Here is a 24,858-nt window from a genome sequence, read left to right on the forward strand (position 1 = left end):
TATTTTCTTGACAACAATCATTTGCGCTAAAATAATAATGCCATTCCTAATCATGTGTTATCTAAATCATTTATTGTAGCGCTTGCCTAACCCTCTCGATTGTCAGGAACAGCAATCATGTTCCTGGGTCAGTTTGACCCAAGACATGATTTTCGAAAAGTGTCAAAAATGGGAAAATTCCCCACAACATTGTTTCTTATTTTTTCCATTCATAACTTTCATTTTCATCACAAGATTCCTCTTCTGTTCCGGGTCAGATTGACACATCACATCTGAAGCTAACGGATTTGTATCGAAGCAATATTTTTGAATCACAAATGAACCAAAACATAAATTACAGAAAATATTCAACAAAGCAAGAGAAGCTTCACACCAACATTTTTTTAAGCTTAACATGGCTCAAACTGACCCACAAAACAGCAAGAGACTACAGTGAACAATTGGAACTTGGAAAGAAAATGATGAACTGATAGACATTAAGAAGCCCACGTTAGGCAATGACCAGCACAAATTTGCCAGCTAAATACACACCTGAGCAATCAGACAACGAGGCCCACCTGGAAAAGCTGTGTAGCAAAAAGCTGATTGGTGGAAACACCAGGAGGCGGCCCAATGTGGGAAGTCTGTGAAAACAAGACACGGCTGGAACTGCTATTGAGTCACATGAAGTCAGAGAATAAAACAGAGGAAGCGAAAAACAACGGAAAAGGTCTTGAACAACAGGAGAAAAAATGTAGAATTTAATAGAAAAGATGCCTTTCAATTTACTCATGTAAATTATGAATCAACATAGATTAACACTGGCGAGCGCCACAGTACACAGATCTGAACATGAATTGATGAGCTGCTTACTGATGAAGCGCCGCCTACATGAGTGAAAATAGCTTTGTTCTTTGTCAACACACTTCGCATTGACTTGTGAGAGTAACTCATTTGGGGCCCCCCCATGCCGCCAGCACTGATGCAAGCATCCGTGCCATCGGGGTTTGAAATTGAAGTTCAGAGTCCATACTTTGAATTCCAGAGGTCAAACTTCAATTTCTGACTTAGAATTGATATTTCTATGCTTGCCCAATAGACCGCAACTTATCTAAATTTGAATTTGATTTGAAATACCGATTTTTTTTATTTATTTGAAGGTACTGATTGTTTTACCCTGAATATTTGGATGGTAGGGGAAAAAAATCTACATTCAGAAATAAAAAACTCAAACTCAGATGGCACAAACATAGGCTACTTTGATAAACATCCAACACGGAGACAGTGAGCATGAAATAAGCACTCGGTGATGTTTATTACGGTGCCTTAGTCGTTATTATGAAATCTGGCAGGACAATTTGCTTTAAAAGTGAAAGAAGCTAAACTGACATGGCACACATAGGCTACTGTACTACATTACGCGGTGCTGTCGTGTACTTCCATGCATGTTGTCCATGCAGCACTTGAGCAGGTTGTCCTCCTCAGTCACGTGGTCACGAGGAGAATCTTTTTTTTTTTTGCAAAGCCATCCAAAAAAAAAAAAAGAAAAAAAGAAAAAAGCGTGTCCACGAGGGTGATTTTTCGGACCTGGACCGCTCCATCCTTAAATTTGCGTTTTCCTCTGGATTGCCCAGCAACCATTCCAGGTATGAAGGCAAATGCATGTTGTTGTTTTTGGGCTTGTGTGCACGCTGGAGTGTGAAGACAATGCTGAGTCGCGCTTTTTTTGCTTTTCTTTTTTTTTTCAAAGCATGCACAGGGGGCGAATGGTGAAAAATCCAAGCAATGTTTTTGCAGAGTGACAGATGCATGATTTCAATTAATAGCGAGATCGTCCTTTCGGGTCGATCTTTTATGTGTCTTGCTGACAATGAAGAAGCACGATCACGCGTCGCATTGTACGGCGGCGTCGGCGGCAGCCCGAAAGGCGGTGACGTTCTGGTTTTCATACATTGACCACATCGGGAAAAGCATCGGCTGGTGGGTGGAGGTGGTGGAGATCGAGTGAGTGTTTGCGATGCAAGTTGAAGCGCGAGCTGGGTTGCCTGGAAGGTCACATACTGTAGTCATGACTCGGCAGGAATGAGGATGCTGCGGGAGTGATGCTGCAAGGCAGGAAGGATGCTGGTGTGCAGAAACTTCCAGAAGGAATACACACGGTGACGACACTTGTCCTTGTGGGATGTTGATATGTTTTTACATCCAAATATATACACGGAAGGATGTTTAACATCAATCCGTCCCTCACATAACGAAGGGGGGAACAAAATTGCAATGCGTGTTCTGTTCTGTGGCCCATTCGTTAAATAGTGTCCGCGTTTTTATTGGATTACTTAAATTTATTCGAAAGCGTCATTTCTACACCGTAATACCAACATACAGTATATGCATATGAGATGCAGGTTGTTCAGCTAGGTGTCACCATCTTCACATTCTACGGCACCTTGTTTTCACTGTATTTTATTACCGTTTGTTCAATAAAGCGATTGAAAAAGCACCAGTGGCTGTTTCCATCCAAACCATTCCGGATTCAATTTCATTCTATCTAGCGGTGGTAGGCTATATTCAATTAGCTAACCATGTTTACTCTACCGTCGACGTGCAGTTGTGTAACTTAAGACGGTTGTGCTTTGCAATTGACACTTTGGCTTATATTGTTAAGTGTGAAATGCTCCAAACTTGGGATATTCTCTGTCTTTATGGTGAATAAGCCACGATGTAAGGACAGTAATGAAATCAGCGATACACCGTACACCGAAAAAAGTGAACTGCCATTTAGCAAGGCCCCGGTTGTCATGGTAACAAAAGATGTGCTCTTCATTTGCGTGAGAACTGTTTTAATTTGTGAAAACAAAAAATGACATCATGCAGTATCTCTCTGGTACATGCAGCCAGCAACGGCGCAATTATGTCGAAAGCTGAGAATCAAGCCATACCGGGTATGAAAATACCTCCAATAAACTTCAGCATTCATAAATGGGACAACTTATGGGACTAAATTGTCACGTGTACAAACATTGCCATCTGAAATGCTTTGTGTGTTGGCACTGTTGTGCAGTCAGGTGCCTGTAAATGTCTCACAGGGAGAAAAAAAAAAAAGGGACCGCTGCGTTTTCTGTGATAGTGGGGAAAACAGCAGCTCCAAATAAAAGTGGGTCACCAGGGATGCCTGCGCTTTCTCTGTCCCCCCATCTTTGAGATGCTTGGTTTCAACTCCTGTTTTGCTTGCCTTGGGCACGCTTTGAATTCTGTCATGTCCTATTTGCTGCTCCTTGCGTCCCGTGCTCAAGGTGGAGCGCTGTCTTCACACGCCACACACAGATCAAATAACTCCTCTTCAATTTATGCAACATCTCAGCACATCTTATAGCCCATCGAATATTCATCATATCATGTCACGCATTTTAAATGTCTTTTTGTCCTTGTGTGTAACTATGTGAAGCACATTGAGTTACCTTGTGTATGGAATAGGCTACATACTGTAAATAAAGTGGCCTTGCCTTGCTGTTGGCCTTTAAATATGGGACAATATTATTAGTATATTCCTATGTTCACTGCTTGAAGGTGTTCTCAAGTCCCAGCATGCAATAACTATTACGCCACGCCCACCCTATCCATTTACCTAAAAAAACGAGTTTCGTTTTTTACCCGCCTTTTATTTGTAAGATAGTATGTCACCCAATTTCAACATTTTCAAAATTAAATAATTTGAAATATTGTCATTGCCGCGACCCTTGTGAGGATAAAAGCGATATCGATAATGGATGGATATTGTCATTGTTATTTATTTGTAAACACTGTCTACAAATTGAAAGCCAACAGACACATGCGGGTTACTGTATTTACCATGCACGTACGTATTTCGTTCCAATACGCATCTTAGATGTTATTTTCATGTCTTGTAACAAATCTGCTAGCTTATTCGAATCTATCTACTACTAACTAACCTATCTACTTATATTGAAGGTGAGTTTTTCCCCCCTCCGATTTGGGATTTTGCCTTTCATCAGCCGTCCATTTTGGATGCAGTCACAAATAATCATACTTCCCACTTGGCGCTACTTGTCGAGCTATTAACTGGACTGAAACATGCCTTTGCATCTGTCTTGCGAGAATGAGGCAACTCGTCCCTTTGCCGTGCAGGTGATGCCAGCCCAAAGGCTTCCTGGGTGGCCGGCTGTGAAAGAGAAGGGCTGAACGCCGCTCTCCTCCCCGAGGTTCCCGTGGCTCTCCGGCCCGGCCCGGCCCCCTCTTCCCTGCCCTTCAACTGCAGCGCTTCCATCCTGCTCCCCTTGACCCCTGCAGCAGTAGCTGACTTCATCCAGAGCCCAGCGCCCTTGTCACAAACAATTCCAACCCCCTGGCTGAGGGCCAAATCCGATGGCAACAGGCGGTCATGCTCCTGAGATTGATGTTTTGATCAGCCTGCATCAGGTAAGATTCAAGTTGAAAGTTCTCATCAAATGTATTGGCTCACGTTCTTTGCCACTCGCAAATTGGAATTCGGTTTTATTTTGCACTTTATCATTGTGAGGCCCGACACGTCACCCAAATACCCAAACTACAACGTGTAATTTCTGTCGCGGTTGGGAGTGAATGTTGAGAAGCGGAAGCTGGACTAAAAAGATTGAATTGAACGTTTAATTGAAATGATAGAGGGACATTTGAAAGAATATTTACAAGTTTGACCGGGTTGAATCTTGAGATTTGTCGGAAGAAGGAAGCACGATGAGGCACTTGTTGTTGTCAGCTTTTTCTCCACACTTCCCTGAGTTCAATTAAAAAGTTTGACTTGTGAAACGCGAGCAGCTGAATGTGAATACAAGTTTGTAGCTGTTACTCGGTTGTGATCTCATCATTATGCACAGCGAAGCGCAAACGTTCAGCAGACGTGACAAGAGGCCATCGTGATTTGTGAACAGTGAATGGTCACAAATGAAGGAAATCGTGCACTACCTTGTGCAGAAACTCACATTCCCCTGTCGGACCACAAAAGCCGTGTGTAGCATCATGACACACACACACTGGCACGTGTACACACGCACGCTGATAATGTCAATTCGGGGACACGTGAATGGCTTTTCTTCTCCAGCTACAGCAACTGAGACTCGTGGGTGTTTTAGTTGCAAGAGTCGAGCCATCTGCCACGGAAACAAAGACACAATGGTTCCCGAAACCTGTGCCTTTGACCCTATTAAAAAAAGGGACAACTGTATATTATGAGTTGAGCAACTTGCAGAATCACTAAAAGCAGAATATTGAAATGTCGGCCCTTCATTTTCCATAAATCCGAGTGACTTGCTGTGGGACAAATCGGAGGTCACAACATGAAAAGAGGCACTGAATGAATGAACTTTTCAGTCAATATTGATTGCAACCACACAAATCACTCAATCGAGGCGTTATCGACACATTATTTCCGATTTCCCAAACAGCAAGCAGCCTCAAATGAATCAATCAATCAATCAACTAATCAGTCAGATTTTGTTTATATCGCACTTTTCATACATTACCATTGCAACGCAAAAGCACGTCAGCCATTATTATGGCCATGCGAAAATTCAAAAGCATGACATGGGTGAAGCAGGCTGGTGGCGGCGCCACGGCCAGGCGGGCATGCATGGCTACCGATCGTGTTTTTTGACGATGTGACTGCTGACGAAAGCGGCAGGTTGAATTCTCAAGTGGCAATCTGATTCTCTGCTCATGTTCAGCCAAAAGCTTCAGAAGAGCTCACCGGATTCTTCACAGTGCAGATGGACAGTGACCCAGAAGCCAACTGCGAAAGCAACCAGGCAAAGAAGCACAATGTTACACAACGGCCGAGCCAATCACCTGACTTGGAAGTTGATTGAGCATGCCTTTCACTTGCTGAAAACAAAACTGAAGGAAAAATGCCCAAACACCAATGAGCACGAAGTGAAGACAGCGGCGGTCGAGGCCCGGAGGGGCCTCTGCACCCAAAAATGTTGAGAACCCCTGGAGCCAAAACATTGGAAACTGGGCTTTCACAGCCCACCTTCCTTTTTTTTGTTGTTTTCGGCTCTTGATGCCTGGCTCGGCCTGGCTCACGTAGTTCACTGCATCCTGTCCCTTCATCCCACCGGTCATTAGGATCCAATGGAGCCCCAAGCCAAGAAATATGAGAGCACGCATCATTAGGCGGCCGACTCAGCACGCCGCCACCAATCACAAGGCCGGGACCCGCTGCCTCCGAGCCACTTGACCTATCGGACGCAGCAAAGCTTTCTGTCAAGACTCGCCGCTCCCACCAGCCGTCGCTGTCTCCGGGGGCTGGCGTGGCGTGGAGTGCATTAGTCATTTGCGGCTTGCCTCTTTCTTGTAGTGATGTCATGTTTTCATGCTCCCAAATTACTGCTTGTTCTGCTGTGTTGTGTTGGAAATATTCATTGATGTTTCCGCTGTTCAAAGCTGAGGGGGTGTGGTAGCGTTCTATGCTGCTAAGCCACTTGAAAGTCTAGAAATGGAGTAATGCCCACAACTCAAATAATCCACAAGTACACTGACTGCTGTTCACCCTAACAGCTTTTTTTGTGTTCTTGCTCAAGTGCCTTACAATGCCACCAGATGGCGCCAAAGTCCAGGCTAAATAACAAAGGGGCACGGTTGATACCGGGAATTAAAACAGTATGTACTGTATGTACAGTACAGTATGTTCGGGTGATGCATCTGTTGAAAGAAAAGATTTGTATGTCGGGAGAAGAGCTAAATTTAATCTGGGTTGTTCCGGAGAGTCTTAATCATACTAAGTATTTGCATATCTAGGGTGTTTTTTTTTTTAAAGAATATGATGAAAACGGCTTTGAAATCATAGTTTGTCACACATTTACAGTTTAAACTGTTAATGTATGAAATAATGTATCGATCATTACATAATCTAGCTCTAGATTTATTTGTGATGAAACTGTCAGAAGGAAGCGGATGGCTTCATCTTTCAAAAATGATTTCGCAGTAGGTGGCGCTATTGCACTAAATGTTGATTTGATTTTTCTTTTCCAGGTGAGGGAGGATGAAGACAATGAGGAAGGATCATTGGCTGTCAACCAGAAAGAAGGGGGGGAGGAGGAGGAGGACGAGGAGGACTGGGAGAAAGCGCTTTCTGTCAAGTACTTTGCTGACATCCTCAGTGAGTCTGCATCCACCAGTGCAGACTGGATGGGCCCAAACTACACAGAAAAAGATTTTGAGTGTAGGTACACATCGCTGTGTGCGAAATGCCTTGTGTTCCATTCCACCCTGTCTTCTGCATTTGACATTTGAGTTTGTGTTTTTCCGGGCACAGCCGGGATATTCTTCAGCACGCCCGCAACCTTACTTATGATATAGAAAATGGAGAAATGGATATATCTCTCTTTGGTCTGTTTGGATCACTGACAGGCTTGAGAATGACTTATCCAGATGAGCCTAATTCAAGGGAAAAGTACTTCGACACCCTGTTAAGTGAACTCACACACGCCTGCCTAAATACATGAGACAGCTTTGAAGATATTGGATGAAAATGTGATGGACGCGATAATGTGATCCAGTCCTCAGTGAAGGCAATCTAGGGCTCTATTTCCGCCGACGGCGCAGCGCACCGCTTAATTGCACGGAGGCAGGTTGGAGATTTTGCAGACAAGCACAGGCCAGCGCATCTGAAAGAGGGAGGAATGAGCCGCTGTGGGAGTGGACGCAGCTGACTTGAGTTGCGGCCAATCAAAGCAAACCTCATCCCTGGCAGGATGATTTATAAATAGGACCTGATAACCAACAACAAGACTCGATTCATTTCCTTTTGACTCTTCATTCAGAACACAAAGTATTTAAATATGGCTGCCAATAACCATACAATTGTCCTGTTTGTCATTTGTTTGAATCCAGATCACAGGCACACAATTCATCACATCCATCACCCCCTCTCCACCCGCTTGCCCGTAACGCAGTGCTTCCGCAAGAGGGTGCACGGAGCCGAGCGCAGGCGCAAAAAGAAACGCAAGAAAAGGAAGACGTCCCTGCCGCCCTCTGACGTGACGCCCACCATCCACGAGGTAGACGAGGAGGAGGCCGAGTGTGAAACGGAGAGGCAGGAGGCGGCTGCCGTGGCTGCCCTGTTGCCCAGCAGCGAAGCGCAGGTAATATAAGATTGAAAAGCCAGCGGGAGATTTGAAATGAAGATGGAAACAAATGCAAGGTTACAGACGGCTTTGGTCCGTAAGCTGACAGAAAAGCAGCAAACATGCAGTTCACACTTTTCCAAAGTAAAAGCAGGTGTTTGCAAAGCTCTTGTTTTGTTTCAACCCAAAAAATCAGTCTTACTTCCCGATGCTGAAGCCAGAAAACTTGAACATGAATCGACAGAAGCTTGTTTACTGTCCGTGATTGAATTTGGTGGTGGGTTTGATTTGCCCTCTGCAGCCCTCTCACCTCCATCTTCTCCTTGCTCTCAGTTTAGTTTGGAGAGTCAAGAGCACTTGGAGGAAGCTCTTCCAATCGCCACCGTCCACACAGAAAATGAAGAGCAGCGGCGGGCCCGGAAACGCACGCTCCCTCTCAACGGGGATCTGCGCTCGGGACAATGCGACGTCATCGAACGCCGTGAGGAGGAGGAAAAGGAATCTTGCAACAGGTCGGCTCTCGTGCTAGTTTGCTCGGCGCTAACTCATTCCCTGTCGGCCCGGTCCAAGTGGATCTTTGATGTGTATAGAATGCCAACAACGAGTCATTGCGATTTCTGGAGGGAATGACTGTGAATGCCGAAAACAGAATCAAAATTCTGCAAACAATACAGCTCTGAAAGAAAAAAGAAAAAATCAAGAGACCACAGCAAAGCAAAATTGTCCGTCTTCCTGATTTTGTCAGGTCTTGGAATTTGTTTGAGTAAAACAAATATTTTTGTTTTATTTTATGAGCTACTGACCACATAACTGCCCAATACGGCGTTACATTGCAAACTAGCAAAAAATAAGTGCTACCGTTGTGCTTTTAGCGTGCATATGACAAAGCTGACTGATCGGCTTTTCTCCCAAAGTGTCTTCTTCTCAATACAGCGTGTGTATTTTGTCAGCATCAGCCCAGGACGCGTGTCCGCCGCCGCCGCCGCGACTCCGAGCTGGTTCTGCCGGAGACCCGCCCACCATCGCGTGGCAGGCGCCCAGCGGTGCAACTATGACCTGAGGGAGCGGATTTGCATCGGCAGCATGACGGCAGTGGAGACTGCCGTCTATCAACAAGTGCCGACCGATGAAGCTGAAGCCCAGATGTTGGCCAGCGTCGACTTGGATGACATGAAAAGTGAGTGAGGTGCGGCGGAGGCCCGTTTGTTTTGGATCATCCAATGCAGTGTTGCCCAACCTTCATTTAGCGTGGCACATATTTGGCACAAATGGACTTAGCTACTCAGCGTGGGCCTTTTGAGTTGAACATAAAGCTGTTATTCTGTTGTATGAATGACGACAGATTAGCGCAGGTTAGTTGGACCTTCTGCCATATTGTGGAAGAGCGTTTCGTGGGTTTGCTCTGACTGTTATACATAACATAAGTTATAATAATTCAATGGTGAAATGAGCAACTTGTGGTTCGTGGCTAACTACTTGCAAATACTGACATTCACATAAACAAACACTCCCCTCCAAAACAGTGTGAGAGAAGGATTCCTTATTATCGCCGTAGAACGAAAACATTACAGCTACACCACAACCTTGAATATTGTCAGAATTTGATCGACAATAGCTTTTAGGCATACCTCTGTCACATACAAACAAACTACAACCACAATATGACAACAATAATGCTACACGTAGTAAAAACTTTGCTGTAGATGATTCAAACCTTCCAATTCAGAGCGCATTTTACTGGTTTCTACTCGGTCCGAGATAAAATGACATCTGCTGCTCGCATTCAAACAAAGTGAATTGTTGGGTAATATTTTCACTTCAGAAAAAATGAAATGTACTAAACAATAGTCCTCATAACGCTGTTGCAGTAAAATAAGGCAGTGATCTCTAGTGGCGTCCGCTGATAGTGTAGTGGTACACACGCCTGAGTTGTGTGCGGGCAGCGTGGGATCGATTCCCGCTCAGTGACAGTGTCTATGTGTGCCCTGCGACTGGCTGGCGACCAGTTCGGGGTGTAGTCTGCCTTCGCCCATTGACGGCTGGGATAGGCTCCAGCAACTCCCCGCGACCCTGTATAGGATAAGCGGTTTGGAAGATGACATGACATGACATCTCTAGTGGCCACATTGGGCATTGCATTTCTTTCTTTCTTTATTTATTTTTTACAGTATGTGTTTTGTTTTGCTCTATTATTACTTTAATTGCTTATTCCATTTTATTTTTTTTTACTTGACAATATTTAATACAGTTCAAAAAGAAAAATAATATATTCCTTAAATCTCTAGAATAAACACACACAAAACCAGTCAGTGACTTTGAGACACTCACTCATCTGATGATGTTTGAATACAAACAAAGAATTGCAGTTTGTATTAAAACATTGGTGAATAGCAAATTGAGAATGGGTGGGGGTTCGCTGCACAGTAAATCTAAAATAACGTATTAATAATTGGCGAAATTGATTGAAAAAAATCCCGTCGACACAATGTGGAATTAATCCAGCACTAAACCGCAAAACAAGTTCGATGAGAAAGCAAGAGAGCGTGAGAAAGTATAAAGACACATTGACGATGCACAGAAAAACACAGAAAACATATGATAGCAGAAGGGAAAGTGTTAGTGGTGTACGAAGTAAAGGGGCGGTCATTAACTCAGCCTGCAGTCGATTCCCCTTCACCGGCGACCCTGCCTCTGGCCTTTCCTGCTTTACCAGACTGGAGTAATCATTGACTGTGTAGTAACACAAAACAGGGCCACTAAAATCACAGCTGCCGGCTAGTGATGCTTCATGGTGACAGGCCGTGCACGCTGCTGCAACCCCTGCTTTGGTTTCTTTGGAGAATTAAAGGCCGTCGGCCCAAACAGTCAGATCGAAAGTTCACAACGTCCACAACGCAACGTCCACACGTGAAGCAATAAACGAACGACCTACAAGCAATAATAACCTTTGTGAATGCTTTAGTAGTGAAAAGAAATTGCTACAAATTGTTGGGACTCCCTTTGTGGACCTTTTTGTCTCATGGTTGGCAAAAGGCTGAAGGATGGATCGCTCCACAAAACATGAGCAATCAAGAAGGATTCATTGAAACAAACCTGCACACAAATGTGAAGTGCAAAGCAATTAAATCCAGAGAACAAAAAACGACGACTGTTGTTTCCGACCCTACCATTGGGACAAATCCTCTCTGAACACACTTCAGACTGAAGGATTATCTTATGGGACAATCTTATCAGACAAGCTAGTTTGACTTGTCCAAATCAGGGCTCATGAAGAGACGGGGACAGCATTGAAGTCAGGCAAATTCATGGTTACATCATCTGTGACGACAAAATCGTAGCGGGGGCGTCAATGTCCCATGTTTTCGCTATCCGTGACAGGGCTCGGTCTCTCTCCCCCTCGAATAGCGGGAGTTTACTGTACTCTAACAATGAAAACATCCCATCATCTACTCCGATTCCCTCGGGATCGATCGTTTTTGGCACAGCTTCAAAATCAATAGCCTGTGGACCAAACCCAAAACAAGAGTGGCACTGCAATTCAGTTCTCGCAAAGAAGACCACGCCTTTTCCGCCCTTTGCCGCGGTGGCCAAAGTAAACCTTGCCAGTGTTGCTTGCACTCTTCTGACCGTGGCGCCAGAGAGGTGCCTTCCGGCTCCTGGATTTGACTTTGCTTTGGTTTGACGGTGCAACCGATGTGGACTCGTGACTTGTGTAAAGGGTTCCAGGCAACGCACTGCAGTTGAGAAAAGTTGGCAGCCCCTGGATGAGCAGTGAGCCTACCTGGAGAGAGGAGGTCAGGAGGAGGTACCAGCCGTGGAGATGACGGATCTTGACGGGCAAGACAACCAGGCCGACGAGAAGCACCATGAGGCCGAGCGTCAGTGCAGCGTCCAGAAAGGCTCGGGCACCCCGAGTCAGCGCCAGAACGAGCACCACGGCTCGCTGTCCAACGTGGAAGGCTTTGAAGACTTTGAGGAGTTTGTTTTCGATTTTGACGACTATGACTTGCTCGAGTCGATCCACACTCAACTGGGCTCCCCAGTGGATTCCATCCGTAAGTAGTTTAGAGAACTTTTGACAACGGACAATGTTGGTTCACAACATAATATTTTTGGCAAGACTATATTTCTATCCGCATAATCAACGGATGCGAGTTTCCACTGATTCTACATAATGCTATGGGGCAGATGTGGTAGAGGCCCTCGTTTGTACATGATATCGAGTGCATTGACAAGCTGCTCCACTGCCGATGCCGTTTCCTGTGTTACCATTGATCTGATGGCATCCATTTGGCTTTGGGCTCAGCTACAACTGGAGCGGAAAGACATTTCATTGACAGTCACTGTGTCCACTTCTGCTATTTTCGTCCACATTTTTGTTTTAAATCAGGGGTGCCCAAATACGGTCCTCGACAGGCCCTACGCAGCCTGTTTTAGATGTCTCCCTCCTCCGTCACACCTGAGTCAAATGATCAGGATCGTTATCCGGCTTCTCAGAGCTTGCGTATGAGCTCATCATTTGAATCAGGTGTGTTGGAGGAGCTTCTTGGTTAAAATGGTTCTAAGGAGACCAGCACATATTTTCCTTGAGAACAGTCACAAGGACTTTTTCAGCTAATGTCAACAACAGCATATAACAGCAAAAACATGCCATGAGAATTGGATTTCATCGAGAGGGAGGGACAGAATTCATAACTCTCTTGTCATTCTTGCCATCCATTTTCTGAACTGCTTTCACTCACCGAAGTCGCGGGTGACCTTGTTAGCAGTGGACTTGTAGTGTTGTTTATCATGCTGCTGTCCAGCCCTTGAACACCCTCTCAGTACGCCAAGTAAGGGGGGATACTGGTCCAATGCACAAGTCCAATTCCAGTCGTTGCCGTTGCTATGGGGAATTTAGAGGGTGTCAGGCAGGGTGCCACTCAAGCTAGAACCGCTTTTTTTAAATGACATGTTTTAAGTTTTAAAAAATGATATTGATGAGCTATGGCAAATGCTTTGCTGAGCTGGGAGAAGCGTCACTGTCTAAGATAGTCTGGAATTGATTATTTGTCCAAATGATGGGCCACCTCGACCCATGAAAAAGACTGCCGCTGTTGGATTATTTATTGTTAATAATATGTGATTTGAATGAAAAAGACATTGTTGAGCACAAAAGACCAGGACGGCCAAGACCTGTTGGAACAATAATAAATAATGTGTTCCTGCTGATTTATTTTACAATTCTCCATGAAAACCCAAGTTTATCAGTTGCTGTGAACATTTCAAGAACGACTATAATTCAAGACGCTCTATCCATGGTAGCCAACTGTACCCTTATATTGGTTTAGATGGTATTAATCTCGTTTACTTTCAACTGAGACATGTCATGCAATCAGATGTTTTAGGTTTTAGAATTTGGCGGCAATGTGATCTGCTCTACATTTAATCATCCAAAAGTATAACAATATAAACACAATACAAATATGCAGTAATACATAGAAGAAACATATGCAGTACCATAATAACTACTATGATCAGTAACACAATGTATACTGGGGTCTTGGTTTAGCCACAACAGATATTGTATCAATACTGTCCGAGCAATGAGTTCAAGTCACGCTAATTACCAATCCATTATTTTTTAAATTCCATTTCAAATAAGCCTGTTAGCAAGATGGTATCTGCTGAAAAGCTCTCGGTTTCCTGCAGGTCACAGATTTGAAGACAACCCCGGCGTGAGACGCCATTTAGTGAAGAAGTCGTCCCGAATTCAGGTTGGCCGTAGCAGCAGCAGTTCCACGCCACTGTCCAGCCTGAAGAAGAAGAAACGAGCGTCGGACAAGAAGACTCATGAGGTGTGTGGAACACTCACTGTCAGTTTTTTGTGTGCAGGTAGTTAAGGCAAGTACAGAGACTGATACTGATATTACGGACAGTACGACTTGACTTAAGACTTGCTTCACCTAAGTCATAATTTGACTCAGCTTGCTTGCAAACTGGGGACTAGACTTGACATGTGTCAGACTTGCACTGTACATACTGTGTGTGATCAACACCCACGTCTGATGTCCAGCCATGTCATTTGTATTCATGACATGTCTGCTTTGCTTCACCTCCAGTTGTTTGTGGAGCTCAATGAGTTGATTGTGGAGAAGGACCATGAAATGCGTTGGAAGGAGCGCGCCCGCTGGATCAAGTTCGAGGAGGATGTCGAGGAGGAGACGGACCGCTGGGGAAAACCTCACGTGGCTTCGCTGTCTTTCCGCAGCCTACTGGAGCTTCGCCGGACTATCACGCATGGTAAAGAGACTCTCCCAGCATATGCCAAAACAACAGCTCACTGAAGAATGTGTAGAATCTATAAGGATTAGATGAAAAAAATACAAGTAAAGAAATTCACTGGCAGCATGGTTGACAAGTACAGTTGTTGGCACATCTGCCTCAGACTTCTGAGTTTGAAAGTTCCAGTGTGGGCTCCTTCATTTGTGGAGTTTGCATGTTTTCCCCATGCTTGTGTGGTCGCATGTTAGGTTCAATGAAGACTAACCTGTCTGTAGGTATGAATGTAGAGGTGTACCAGTAAATCGATTCATCGACATGTAATCGATGAAATAAATAAATCTGCAACAATATGTGTATATGACCTGGAAGTGACTAATGACTTAACTGCTGCGTTAGCGTAGGTTAGCGATAGACTGCGGTGCATTCCGCCTTCAACACTGCCTACACTGGACTGCAACTCGTAATCTGAGACGCCCGGTGTGTCATATCTGATGCTGATCTTTCCAAGGTGCAATCCTTCTGGACCTGGAGCAAAACTCTCTTCCGGGAATCGCCCATTTGGTAGTGGAGACGATGATCATCTCTGATCAGATTAGAGCTGAAGACAGATCCTGCGTTCTGAGGGCTCTGCTGCTCAAACACAGGTCGGTAACCAAGCTGATTCGTCCTTGGATTCTATTCGCACAGTATTTTGATTGTGTTTGGACACAATTGACAAAAGTATGAGGTATAGCCTCCAAGAGTGAAGACGGTTGTTGAAGCCCCCTAGGAACTGTTTGACACAGTTCTTAAACTGTAAAATAATCATAATAATACAAATTTTCAGACTATATTTTCTCTAAAATGGACAGTGCACCTTATAATCAGGTGCGCCTCCTGTAGTGATGTTGAATTGAAGTTGAATAAAGTTTGACGTATTTGCTGTACTGGTTTGTTTCCCTTAATGCGCAGTAATGCACCTTATAACTCTGTGTGTGCGCCTTATAGTCCAAACAATACGGTAAAATGTCAATCCCTATTTATCGACTCTGAATTAGGGTTAGCCTACCCTACCCTGACCACCAAGGGTCATTTATTAATTAATTAACTCCTCACCAACATCCTCTCACGTGGGATCCCGAGTTTTCAAAATAAAACACTGAATTGATTGCATGAGTGCTTTGTTGAAAAACGCACCCCCAGGTTAGACGGTCATATATCACGAACAATAACACATCATCTCAGTCACATTAAGTACAGTAGATGCTCATTTGTTCAAGTGATGTGAACAGACTTGAGATTGAAAAAGGCAGAATGGATTGTAAACTTGTTACGGAAGAGCTTCCAAGTACGAGGTGTCTGAAATAGCCCCTAAAATGGATGCTTATTGTCAAGTGTGTTGGTCTTGGCTATGTCAATGACACATTGAACAACTTTCCATGATAAAGAATCAGTGCGTAGTGAGAGGAAGACAACGGGCCATGTGAATCTCTGAACTTTAGGGATCATAATTCACAATCATAACTCCCACCCACAGTGTTCATGTGCGTTCTTACAGCCTTGGCCAGAAGCGATCTCAGACTTCTTAATCTCAAATTTAAATCTGGATGGTGGGGGAAACTTTTTTTTTTTAACTTTCAATGTACTTTCCTCAGTCCCTTCAATGGCAGGAATGTGGCTACATGTTAACATATGTAAGATGACATATGAGAAGATCCAAGCTCCCCTCTTCCTTATTCTTTTGGTTTTGGTGTTAGAAAAAGGCTGACACAGGGAACCCACAGTGGGAATTTCCAGAATGTTAGCTTTAACAACACTTGGCTCATCATCTGAACTTTCCTGTGGTTGACAAGACTGCAGATGTTGAAGCCGTACTGTGCTTATGCCCGGCTTGAAAGCCAACACCATTATCGATGATGCTTGGTGGAAGGCAGCCCTGGCCTTGCGATACTTTACACACAAAAACGTACCTTTCAAGCCGGTAGACATGCAAGCACATAATCAGCGCTTGATTCCTCATCTATTTTGTTTTAATTCAGGTGTTTAGTCATATGGCTACAAGACTAATAAGTCAAGTTAAAGGAAAATAACACTGTGTATATAAAATAGTGTAATGACATTAAAGAAAAAAACATTAGTCCTCTCCACCTTGTCTAGTCTACTCATTTCTAGTTAAATGGTGGAAGGTTTTATTTGGAATTGCAAGACAATGTCTTTCAATGTCAAATTTTAACTTGTCGACTGCCGCTGTTTTCTTTGTATTTGAAATGTCCCCATAAAAAACTAACATTTATTTCAAGGAATCCTTGTAATAATTCATCATTATTAATTAAAGCTACCTTGAATTTGTTGAAGATTGGTGGGTGGTGCTCTCATTGATGTTTTCACCCACTCGCGACCATTCTTCATAAGCATGTTTTGCATATACTCATTCTTCTACCTGAAAATGGAAAGCTGAGCGATTTTGAAATGTGTCATACCTTAAAACCGTTAACCGATGCCTACGAGCGAGTCCATTTTTTGGGGGGGGGGTCACCCGCTATACACATGTGATTTAGAGCCAAGCATTGGACACTCCCATCCAATGCTCACAATGACTTTAATGATTTCATGACTTGTGAGCTAAAATGACCCCCCTAAAAGACATTCATTGACAAATACAAATCAGTTCCCGGCAAAGATAATGACATCATTGCGACACCGTGCTTTTCTGTCTTCGGTGACAATATTTTCTCATTTGATTGAGTTCAAATGCGTTGCGTAATGGCATAACTGTCCATGCTTTGGTGTTGCATAAATTATGTTCCAGTGGCAGTCATTATGGGACAAGGGTGAGGGTTAAAAACAATAAAATAAAAAAATTTAAAAAAAACCTGCTCTTAAAACTAACTCAATTTAAAAAAACTAAAGTCAAAATGAAATAAAAAGTAACTATCATGAAAAAAATCCCAAACTATTAATATCCCTGATTCTGACTTAGACGGTCAGCCAGTGAGCTGGCTCGAATGGGCATAAAAAGGTAAATTCCCTTTGAAATTCTACATTCCTGTTCAAAGTGGTTGCTGGATGGTCTCATGTCGTTGTTTGGACATGACAGGTTGTCTAATCCATTTGTTATGCACTGTACATAAGAATGTGGCTCTAATGTAAGCTATGTGACAGTCCCTTGCTCTCCAAAAGGCTCTCCTGCCTATTGACTTCGACTTATAATGACATGCCGGTAAAGCTGCCCTAAAAAAAAAAAAAACCCGCGGTGGTAATTGATTAGACGTATAGATTTGAAGGATTACGTAATGAAAATACATTAGCCACATGGATGCTGTCAAAAGGAATTAGCGGGACAAAAACAACTCATGCCTGTCCAAATACAATAGCTGAGTCAATGGGAAAACAGAATATGTCACTTGTATCGTACAAAACGCATGGATTTCGCTTGCCAACTCAGCCGGCGTCTGTTTCCTTGATACGTACACTGAGAGGCTCATTAATAAACATGTTTTGGAGAATTGCCTTGCCCAAATTTGGCTGCGGGCAACGGACGACTGCACGCGCACACACAAAGCAACACAACTAATGCGACTCGAATGAGGCCACCCAGCCAAAATTCCAACTGGGCCATCGTGCGGTCATTGTCAGCCTTTCCACGTAAATTCCCGGCATATCACTGGCAGCTTCCACAGGGAAACCAAGCCTCCGTCATTACGGTCATTATGAGACTGACATCAGATTTACAACGTGGAAAGAAACACATCGCGATGCTGTTAGCGTTTGGCTCGTCGCGCGCTCGGGCCACTTGAAAGATTCATCAGGAACGGCTTGTGCGCAATTCTCTTTTACGGTTCCACCTCCTTTAGTCAAGAGCTTGTTTTGTCCAAGTCTGGTACCATCACACCGGACCATGTGGTCCTCATGAGTGGGGGGGTGATGTCAACATTGGACTTGGTGGACAGCAATGAATTTGAGATGACATTAGAAGGGAGTGAAACTTTGTTCTAACTTGCGGTTCACTATTCACAAATAATGCTATTTGTAATTTTAATTTTTTTCTTGCTGTGGAACTTATCGCCAAATTTTTTTCCACCTCAGCATTTCGTAGTTTCTGTGCTCTGAAATGCCCTGAGATACCATCAAAGGGCTGTCTGAAAAGGAATTGGTGTCAAGGAAATGCGCTGAGGTGATACATCTCACTGAGTTGTCAGTAGAAGTTTGAAAGCATCTTTGTACACTTCTAGTTCATTTGGGGGAAATCTAACAGTCTGTACATTTTTAACATAGGCACCAATAAATCCCACAGTTAACTCTAATCAAATTGACATACGCATTGTTTTTTTTTGACTACAGTCATCCAAGTGACATGAAACATCGTTTTCACCGACACCAATCATCGAGCAGTCTTCACGGCAGTTTCAATCACAACCATGTCCAGGACACCAGCCTGCCCCTTGTAGCCGAGGAAATGGAAGAGCACCAAGATGGCAAAGGACCCGTGTATGACCCCAAACAAGACGTCTTTGTCAGTCTCTTTGTAAGTTGCCTTCGCTTAGTGGATCTTTCCCAAATAGTCCCAATAGAAGCCTGTAGACCATCCCTCCCGTTATGTTTGTTGCCCAGCTCAGTTTTACAACAATGTCCACAGGTCAATTTGACCAGAGGCATGTTTAATCCTCTAAAACTGTCCGAAGCTAAACAAAAAAAAATCTAATAATAAATATTCACTGTAGATCTTTTTATTAAGTAAAATTGTGCTTTCACGTGGCTGTTTGTGAAAAATTCATGTTAAAACATTTTTTAATGTATTTGGAAAAAATGTAATGCAATAATTTTACCATATATATATATATATATATATATATATATATATATATATATATATATATATATATATATATACATATAGGTATAACTAGTTTATTGTGTTTGGAACTTCACATTATACTCATTGGCCTTTTCTTCTTCAGAAATCTATTTCAAATTTCCAAATTCAAATGTTCTTTTGGGGCCTGTTTTTTTTGTGGGGGGTCACCCTGTATATACACACTGTATAAATTGCTTCATGAATACATGTGCATACTGTAGTAGCAACATACAGTATAATTATACATTATGTAGGTATGCGCTATTTTGGATGTTCGTATATAATAGGCTCACAGACCCCTGTTTGAGAAAAGGGAGGTGTCGAAAGGCTATAAAAAAGTTTAAATATTGCAGCACATATCACATCATCCACATGCAGTTGTCTTTTTTTTGGTCTTACGGGAATCCCGCAACATATTTGACTCAGCTCCGATCAATGGTAATCTTTAATCGGAGCGTTCTAACTGCCTTCAAGCCCCTCTGAGAGGCATGAATGTCACATCGAAATGCTTGACGAGGTCACAAGTTGTGGAGGTGTTCCCTGAAGGAGTCAAACAGCCCGCTTGACCACATGCCATGAATTATTTTCTGAGTCAACACACTGGTACTTCGTTTGAAGACTTTGTGATGCATTGACTGCAAATTTGTCATGTTCGTGATGATGGAAAATGTTGGCATTTGTCATGATTTGTTTTAAATTCAATGGAAGGCAGGGTGGGGGATTCAATAAGCAATATCGCAGGGAGGCTGCATATGGCGCTGTTGGCTCGATAAAAAAAATATAATTGGTCCCAAGCCGCATGGTGTTGTCACAGAACGTTGCTCCGAACATCATGTGGCTAATCTGTGTTACTGTTCTTCCTCCAAGAAATCTCTCCACCCCGTATCTCCCGAGAGCCATCCGGCGGCCGCCAGGTCTTTGAAACTCCTCGCCAAGATACCAAGAGATGCTGAAGCTGTCATTGTTTTAGTTGGTGAGCGTTTGGACAAAATATCACTTCATTTGCTTTTGGCCTCTCATATACTGTAGCATCAAAATGATTCAAGTGCATCATTAAAGGAATGCTGTCATTTTACAGTCTGCGTCAATTTAGAATATTCAGGCCAGCTTTGCCGCATTCTGTCGAGCATTCATTTTGTGTCACGGCAGGCTGCGTTGAATTCCTGGAGCAGCCGGCCATGGCCTTCGTACGGCTGAATGAGGCCGTGCTTCTGGAGTCGGTGTTAGAGATCCCGGTTCCCGTTCGCTTTATTTTCGTCTTGCTTGGTCCCAGTCAGTCCAACGTGGACTACCACGAGATTGGACGCTCCTTCTCAACGCTCATGTCTGACAAGGTGCGAAACATTCCACGGTTCTCACCGTTTGAAAAGACATTCACGCAAACCACTATCAGGGATCTCATTTTCCCAAGGTTAAAGAAAGATGGTATTTTAGAGAGATGAAACACTGAAAATATAGAATATTTCATGTACTTTTGTCTCTGAACGTTCTTCTGTTGTGATATTGTGAATTGCAGAACTTCCACGAAGTGGCTTATTTCGCCGACAACAGACAGGATCTTCTCAACGGTATCAACGAATTCCTAGACTGCAGCATTGTCATTCCGCCCTCTGACGTGGAGGGCAAAGACTTGCTGAAGACGGTAGCCGACTTCCAGAAGCAGATGCTGCGCAAGCGGAAGGAAAGGGAGCTGAAGAAGCACCACTCGTCGTTCGGCATGGAGCAGAACAACAAAGGTAATCAATCCGTCATCTCATCACTAAGTAAGACAAAGTTACGGGAAAAACTGCCACATGCTCCATCCAGATATGATTCAAGAGGAGGAGGAGGACGGCGACCAAGAGATTGACCCATTGAAGCGCTCAGGCATTCCTTTCGGAGGACTGATCCATGATATTCGGCGCCGCTACCCCAACTACGTCAGCGACTTGAAAGATGCCGTGGACATGCAATGCGTCGCTGCTGTGATCTTCATTTACTTTGCTGCGCTGTCACCCACCATAACTTTTGGAGGGTTACTAGGTGAGGCACCTTTACAACACACTGAAAAGCGTCACTTGACACTCCTGTTACCGTGCTGGTCAAATTAAACCGTAGACGTGGTTGAAAGTATTTCTTTCGGATAAAACTTCCAATGTTGGGATGAAATTACGCAATGCAAGTGTTGAAGTCTTAACTTCCAAATCTCACGCTAGTAGTTTTTCACACAAGTGTTTGTTTTTCGTCGGGCAAGTCATGCCACTATCTCAAATCAAGGCACGAGTCTCCAAAACAATGAGTGGCCCTTAGTAGAGCTCAGACTGAAAATTCGCGTTCCCTATTCGATTGTCCAAAATCAACTCAAATAGGTTACAAATTGTACTTTTGCTGAAAAACTGGTCATAGTCCGAAAAAAAAAGAAAAATGCAATTTAATCATCACGGTAAAGGGAGTGAAGTGCAGCTATATATCGTTTTATATACACCACATGTTGTCCAGCGTTCTTTAACCATGCCTCATATTCACATTTTGAAAACATATCCGAATGTGCACTGACAGGCTAATACGCGGCTGTGTCAACCCACAGAAAGATTTCCCTTTTTAGTTTACAATAACTTCCTTTAACCTCCAACATCTCTTGTTGTACCCTGACCGACAGCAGAACCCAGGATGCTTTTACGCTTTTTGTAAAGTTTTAAATCCATCTGTGTTCTGTCATACCAACTAGCAAGCACTATGCTAACATAAGAGGGTTCGTCTCTCTGTTCTATCATCCAAGTTCGCAAAGTCACTTCATGCTTGCACAACCCCAGTGCTTAGTAAACTAGTTAACCACAAGATACAAACCATGTTTACCAGGTTGACTGGCGTTTCTGACACTTTTGGAAAATTCAACATGTCATAATTGCTGTTCTTGAGAAACAAACTTGGTGGGAGTTTAACAGGTGTTATGCCTCTTTTATGTCTTCACGTGCAGGGGAGAAAACAGAGGGCATGATGGGGGTGACTGAGCTGATTGTTTCCACTGCGACACTTGGAGTTATATTCTCACTACTGGCTGGTCAGCCTCTTCTCATCATCGGATTCTCGGGTCCCTTACTGGTTTTCGAGGAAGCGTTCTACAAGGTAGCAGACGATCACCATCAACACATCATACGCTAAGCTGTATGAACCTCGTCATGGAGGTGAAGAGATCTTTTCCAAAATAGGATGAAAGCCAAGTCAGCTGTGTTAGGAATTGCTAGACGAGGCCCCCAGGGGGACTGCCCTGCAGTTGCGGCAGTGGAAAATACCCACAGAGGAATTCCCACAACCTGGTTCATGTCATGGGGGTGTCCCTAATATATAACCCGTGGGGGTTGCCTGACTTCCTGATCCATTGGAGACGGAAGTACAACCCAGTTGCTCCTACTCGACTTAAGTTTTTGTACTTCCTATTTGTTGGATTACTCAAAGACAAGACGACTATCCATCCATCCATTATCTGTACCGTTTCTCCTCACAAGGGTCGCGGGGCGTGCTGGAGCCTATCCCAGCTGTCTTTGGGCAGTAGGCGGGGGACACCCTGAACTGGTTGCCAGCCAATCGCAGGGCACACAGAGACAAACATCCGCACTCACAATCACACCTAGGGGCAATTTAGAGTATCCAATCAACTTACCATGCATGTTTTTGGAATGTGGGAGGAAACCGTAGTGCCCGGAGAAAACCCACGCAGGCACGGGGAGAACATGCAAACTCCACACAGGGAGGCCGGAGCCGGGATCGAACCCACGACCTCTGAACTGTGAGGCGGACGTGCTAACCAGTCGACCACCGTGCCGCCACAAGACGACTAGTGCATTGGAATTCTATTTGTATATCTGCAGACATTACAAAAAACAGGTCGTGGGAAATCCTCTGTGGGTATATTTTCCCCTGACGAGGCTGCAGGGCACTCCCTTGGGAGCCTCGTTTATGACAATCGTGACAAGAAAGACTGGTTTGGTTCCAGTGAGCACATAATTGCCAACTGTGTTGTCGCTCAGTTCTGTCAGGTCTACGATTTTGAGTACCTGACGGGTCGAGTGTGGATCGGTTTCTGGCTCGTCTTCATTGTCCTGCTGATTGTGGCGGCGGAGGGCAGCTTCCTTGTTCGCTTCATCTCACCCTTTACTCAAGAGATCTTTGCTTTCCTGATCTCCCTCATCTTCATTTACGAGACCTTCTCGAAGCTTTTCAAGGTCAATATGGAGATGCTGTTTTCAGAAAGAGGTTTTTGGCTGTGTTTGTCACGTGAATGTTTTGGGGAAAGCATTTTTTGGTTGGTTTTACAGGTGTTTCAAGAACATCCGTTGATGGCATGGTACCCCGGGGACGCCACCCCTCCGTCGGAGCGTCATGACGTCCAGAACCAACCCAACACTGCTCTGCTGTCTCTCGTCCTCATGATGGGCACTTTCTTTGTGGCTTTCTTCCTCAGAAAGTTCAGAAACAGTCGATTTTTAGGTGGCAAGGTAACCGTTCAGATCCACCTCGGATGCTTAAACCACGTGTCGTGTTCGTTCTTCAGTAACAGCCATTTATGTAGATTTAGCCAAGCAGAGGAAGTTGAATCCATACAACCTTTTGAAAAATAGATATTTGATTGTTTTCTGCTATCTTTAAAATGGGTCGATTGGAGCCCCAACCTAACGGGAGAATTAATTAACCCCGCTCTGCTGAAGCTCTCGCGGTGATGTTTTGCTCACTCATTGGTAAGACCGTTGAGTGACATCGACTGTATACTCTCGCGAATAAAAGATGACTTTCTTCTTTTATCCCCCCCACAGGCAAGAAGAATCATCGGGGACTTTGGTATTCCCATTTCAATTTTAGTTTCTGTGTTGGTGGATTACTCCATCACCGACACTTACACACAGGTGAATGGATCTCGAATGCTGGATTTACACTCAAGTGCTCAATTAATTTGATTCTTTTTTTTCCAGCATGTACGCATATGTATGGATACATTTACAAGTTACACATATCCCAAGACCGTGTTTACAGTGATAAAACACTCACACAAAGAACCTGCATGCAAAGAGACCCAAATTGTACACTGCAATGGTCGCCAATCAATCACAGGGCACAAATAGAGACAGGCAACCATTCACACTTGCTATCATTCTTGCATTGTCAAATACGTATGAAGAAATCTGATTGTGATTCCGTGTGCGCTTCCATCACACATCTCTGAATTGTGCCCCTTGAGAACAAAAAAAAACAAAACGAACTGTGTCACTTTAGCCACGCAGTGTAAATGCATCCTAAGTTGCCTTTGTCGCTTGAACATTGGAGGCATTCCTTAATCCCTTTTGTTGTGTTTTGTTTCCGTTCAGAAACTCAATGTGCCATCCGGCTTTTCAGTCACGTCCCCCGACAAGAGAGGCTGGTTCATAAGTCCCTTTGGTGACAAGCAGCCCTTTCCCACCTGGATGATGGGAGCGTCCATTGTACCCGCCCTTCTTGTGTTTATTCTCATTTTTATGGAAACGCAGATCACCTCGTAAGTGCAGATTTTCCCTCTTTGTGTCTTTTCTCTGGGATCATTTTTCAGCTATTTGTTAAAAGCTTTGTGCGTTTTCACAATTTATGTCCCGATCCACTGCACATATATACACGTACATACGTATAGAGACATGAGGATGAGTTTGTCTTATTTCCGCT

The 24,858-nt window shown here is 43.9% G+C and overlaps 1 protein-coding gene across 4 annotated transcripts in view; it reads left to right on the forward strand.

The window, feature by feature from the left end:
• The first annotated feature begins 1,458 nt into the window (after positions 1–1,458).
• slc4a3 (solute carrier family 4 member 3) overlaps positions 1,459–24,858 on the forward strand; it is a 32,965-nt gene continuing 9,565 nt past the window's right edge. Inside the window, exons 1-19 of one of the 4 annotated variants that reach the window (XM_086050879.1) lie at positions 1,462–1,625; positions 4,123–4,413; positions 7,000–7,189; positions 7,861–8,111; positions 8,427–8,605; positions 9,044–9,270; positions 13,785–13,930; positions 14,195–14,375; positions 14,866–15,001; positions 18,678–18,861; positions 20,059–20,164; positions 20,341–20,525; positions 20,708–20,927; positions 20,998–21,213; positions 22,148–22,296; positions 23,199–23,393; positions 23,487–23,666; positions 23,982–24,071; positions 24,531–24,697. In XM_086050879.1, coding sequence (XP_085907005.1) covers positions 4,360–4,413; positions 7,000–7,189; positions 7,861–8,111; positions 8,427–8,605; positions 9,044–9,270; positions 13,785–13,930; positions 14,195–14,375; positions 14,866–15,001; positions 18,678–18,861; positions 20,059–20,164; positions 20,341–20,525; positions 20,708–20,927; positions 20,998–21,213; positions 22,148–22,296; positions 23,199–23,393; positions 23,487–23,666; positions 23,982–24,071; positions 24,531–24,697 — 3,056 coding nt within the window. In that variant the 5' untranslated portion in view covers positions 1,462–1,625; positions 4,123–4,359. Of the gene's footprint in view, positions 1,626–1,851; positions 2,139–4,122; positions 4,414–6,999; positions 7,190–7,860; positions 8,112–8,426; positions 8,606–9,043; positions 9,271–10,206; positions 12,149–13,784; positions 13,931–14,194; positions 14,376–14,865; positions 15,002–18,677; positions 18,862–20,058; positions 20,165–20,340; positions 20,526–20,707; positions 20,928–20,997; positions 21,214–22,147; positions 22,297–23,198; positions 23,667–23,981; positions 24,072–24,530; positions 24,698–24,858 lie in introns of those variants that run through there. The other 3 variants (XM_086050877.1, XM_086050878.1, XM_086050880.1) reach the window with 3 other exon arrangements.

This window comes from Filicampus tigris, chromosome 14 (assembly GCF_054856515.1).
Source record: "Filicampus tigris isolate MCC_2025a chromosome 14, RoL_Ftig_1.0, whole genome shotgun sequence".
NCBI lineage: Eukaryota > Metazoa > Chordata > Actinopteri > Syngnathiformes > Syngnathidae > Filicampus > Filicampus tigris.